The 3,794-nt window shown below is 33.7% G+C and overlaps 1 protein-coding gene across 1 annotated transcript; it reads right to left on the bottom strand.

Annotated features, from left to right (window-relative positions):
* Positions 1-344: 344 nt before the first annotated feature.
* On the bottom strand, positions 345-1,820 carry LOC102580954 (glycerophosphodiester phosphodiesterase protein kinase domain-containing GDPDL2-like). The gene is made up of 3 exons (XM_006365550.2): positions 1,698-1,820; positions 1,198-1,582; positions 345-1,152 (listed from the first exon to the last, which is right to left on the bottom strand). Exons 2-3 carry the CDS (start codon positions 1,527-1,529, stop codon positions 399-401), a joined length of 1,086 nt encoding a protein of 361 aa, XP_006365612.2. The 5' UTR covers positions 1,530-1,582; positions 1,698-1,820; the 3' UTR covers positions 345-398.
* Between the last annotated feature and the right edge of the window lie 1,974 nt (positions 1,821-3,794).

The raw sequence follows: 3,794 nt of genomic DNA, 5'->3' as shown, positions 1-3,794 counted from the left end.
TTTATTTCAATTTGATGAGGTTCAATAATGTAATTAGTCTTATCTCACTAATATTACCTTATAGACAATATTTGTTTTGTATTTTTCTTGTTAAGTACGTAACACCATCCAAACTGGTTAAAATTTGTGACTGGAAAAATTCATCACAAGTTCCATTTTGTGATGGATTATTAATATATGATAATTAAACAAGTAAAAACTCCATTGAGGATCATTCTCTTAGAACTAATCACTTCACATTACTTGTTTCATCACACATTTTCATTTTATCAATTAAATATTTGTGACAAATTCAAATGTCTGTCACAAACTTTAGTTTTTGAACAAACATCATAAAATTTAGCATGAACTTGATATTTTATTCAGAACAACACGAATTACGTACATAATATGTGATGTCAAGCAACAATTACATCTATTTTTGCATAATCAGAACAACTCTCAAGCAACTTCACAGACTCAGTTGAGTTAATTGAAGAACTAATTAGATTGAATTCCAATGAACATGGTTCCCGCGATTCAGAGGGCCTGGGAGGCGTTTGCAGTGCTTGTAATTCGCCTTCAAGCATTTCTACTACTTTAGTCATTGAGGGACGATCAAGTGGATTCATTTGTATGCACCACAAAGCAACTAAAGTCAGCTTCTTTACGTCTTCATGTGTCTCGTCTAGTACTTCAATCTCCTTTCCCTTGTCGAGCTGATCATAAATCCAATGTGGGAAATACTGGCTGGACATATCCTCTCTGGCTGCCGAGTTTGTTTTCAAGCCTACGATATCAATGAGTAACATTCCAAAGCTATAGACATCTGCCTTATAAGATATTGGACCAATGCTTCTGTTGATCAACTCTGGAGCTACATAACCAATTGTTCCCCTGACTGCTGTTAGAGTAACAATGCTCTTATCCGTCGGGTATGATTTTGCAAGACCAAAATCAGATAGTTTTGGAATGAAATTCTCATCCAAAAGTATGTTGTGTGGCTTGATGTCAAAATGTAGAATCTGAATGTCACAACCTCGATGCAAGTATTCAATACCTCGAGCAACTCCAAGAGCAATTTCAAACTTTCTTTCCCAACTTAATAGTTCAGCTCCTCCTTCTCGAGGTGTGATGTACTTTTCAAGTGATCCGTTAGGCATGAAGTCATACCCGAATGCTCGCTTCCATCGCTCAGCTCAATAGCCGAAGTCATACACGAGAGCACGCTTACATCTCTCAGCACAATAGCCAATAAGTTGTACTATGTTAACATGATGAATCCTCCCGATTGTGGCAACCTCGTTGATGAAGTCTTGCTCATCAGCTTTGGGCTTGCTCAATATCTTCACTGCTACATTAGGTCCACTTTGAAGCTTGCCTTTATATACTGAACCATAACCTCCTTGGCCTAGTTTCTCTTTAAAGTTCCTAGTCATCTTTCTTATGTTGGAGTTGGAATATCTAATGGGCGCGAAATTGTTCTCACCGTGCAGGAAACTTTCAATTGCATCATAAATCGACAAATGCCTTCTTTGTAACTTAATCATTAGAAATACAACTATGCATGGAAATAGAACGATTCTTGCCACAATGCTAGGCCCTGTGTACAACCATCACATATAAGCAGAGGTTATTACAATACTTCTCCTCCATCATTTTGACATTAAAATGATTTCTAGTAATAATATATTTGAAAGACGAAAGATGTGGCTTACCAGCTATGGGAGGTATCCATGTGATGATTGCTGCAAGAACACCAAGAATCAATAACACAGTTAATCTAACTTGCAACTAGCTACTGTTATATAAAACAGAATTGACAATAGAAGTACGACTGCTTACTATCAAGAACGTGGTAATAATGTATTCGATTATCTTGATTGTGATCATCCAAAGAAAAAATACCGAACCGGAAAAAGAAAGAAAACAGTTAAGATTTACACAGAATAACTGCTAACAGTCATGTCTTATATTCTAAGTATGACATTGGGAATGTTCTTACAACAGGACGCTTTGAAGAATCTAAAATTGTGAACTTTGCAGTTGTTATCCACACAACGAACATCAGTTGAATTTTCACCTACACATCTATAATGCTCGGGGCACTTGCCGCAATAAACGTTTGCAAACCATGACATCTCAAATCCATATGCCAAAGCATTATGCAAACTTAAAATAGAAATGTTAGCATTTGCATCCTGAATACGCCATGAAGTCATTGACATGAGGTCTACACTACACCCGACTTTCAAATCGGATGGTGATAATTCAGCCATGGTTGCATATGTGTGTCCCTTAAATGAATCAGAAGAAACATTGGAAGCATAACTCCTGTTGAGACAATTAGTGATTTCCACAAAGACTGGAGAATTTATGGCAAATGGACAGCTGAAGAGAGTGATTGGTACTGTTAAATCAACATAATGAGGCATTTTATATATATAAGAAGCAAAACCAAGAGGGATACTTTCAATCGTAATCAAATTCTGAGGAAGAGAGCAAATAACTTGTTCTCTTATACCAGGATCTACAAGACGGATAGTGGAGTTATCGTAATTGATGGCTTGAACATAGTAGTTCAGTGATCCATACCAATAATGTGGAGGTATTGTTAATATGGTGTGATCTCCTTCACAGCTCAATTCATAATTTTTAAGGCCACAGTGCTTTGGATCACTTTTCAATCGAAAGGGATAACTGATGTTATGAATATGCCCACAACTAGAAGGAACACACTGCTGTCTTTGTTCTGCTAATGGGGTTTCTGAGAGGTACATGAAGATGAGGATTGTAAGAGGTACATGTGATTAGAATTATGCATGTCTTCAATTTGGTATTTGACGTTAATAGTAAATTAGTTTGAAGACAATAAAAAAATACACAAATCTTATCTTATCTTGTAATATAGAACTATTTTTAAAAGTAACACGAGTTTAAAAAAATAGAGTGTAAACAAATATCAATAAAAGAATAATATTTTCAATAGATATTCAATTCAACACGTTAAATAAATGTGGATATAAAATAGAAAATAAAATATTGATCAACTAATAATATGACTTTTTATTCCCTTGCACTTTTCCACTTTCAATATAATATTTTAATTTATTTAATTGAAGTTGACATAGACCCCACAATTATCTTGCAATTCCCACTCAAACTTTACATTCTCTCTCCTTTTGGGCCCCACGATCCACATGTCAAAAAATGGGTGGAGCCTCTTCCAACTTTGGTTGGTTGGGCCTCTACCATAATAAAAATTTTCCAGACATTATATTGTTATTAGGTCTTCCCTACTGGTGCCAAACCAATTAAGTCATTAAATCCTAAAAGAACAATGGCAAGTAAGTCTTCATCAAGTCCGGTAAGTCAATCAATCAAGTCATTAAATACTACTTAGACCATTTCCAACCTAACACCAAATTTGGTGTAACACTATTCATCACACCAATTCACTTTTTGAATTTTTTAATATTAGTTCATTATATAAACTTTTAATTAAACATTATATAAATTGTATGTTTTAATTAAATCTCTTGTATATTTAATTATTTTTTATGTAATATTTTTATAATATTAATTTTAGATATAAAATTTAGCTTTTTTGTAAATTAACTTTTCTATATATGACTTTTTTTAAAAATTAAATTTATGTTAATTCTACTATAAATTATAATTGGATATAACTACAATTAACATTCAGAAAAATTATCAATTTCAACAATTTCTAACTTGATATAAAAAAATAAAGGACAAAAAAGCTCTTTTTGAGCTGCGTAATGCATTAATGGAGCATTTATGGGAGCACCGTA

The sequence above is a fragment of the Solanum tuberosum genome, unplaced genomic scaffold (genome assembly GCF_000226075.1).
Source record: "Solanum tuberosum cultivar DM 1-3 516 R44 unplaced genomic scaffold, SolTub_3.0 scf00559, whole genome shotgun sequence".
Taxonomy (NCBI): domain Eukaryota; kingdom Viridiplantae; phylum Streptophyta; class Magnoliopsida; order Solanales; family Solanaceae; genus Solanum; species Solanum tuberosum.
Note: the sequence above shows the minus strand (reverse complement) of the source record. Positions and strands in the feature narration are given on the sequence as shown.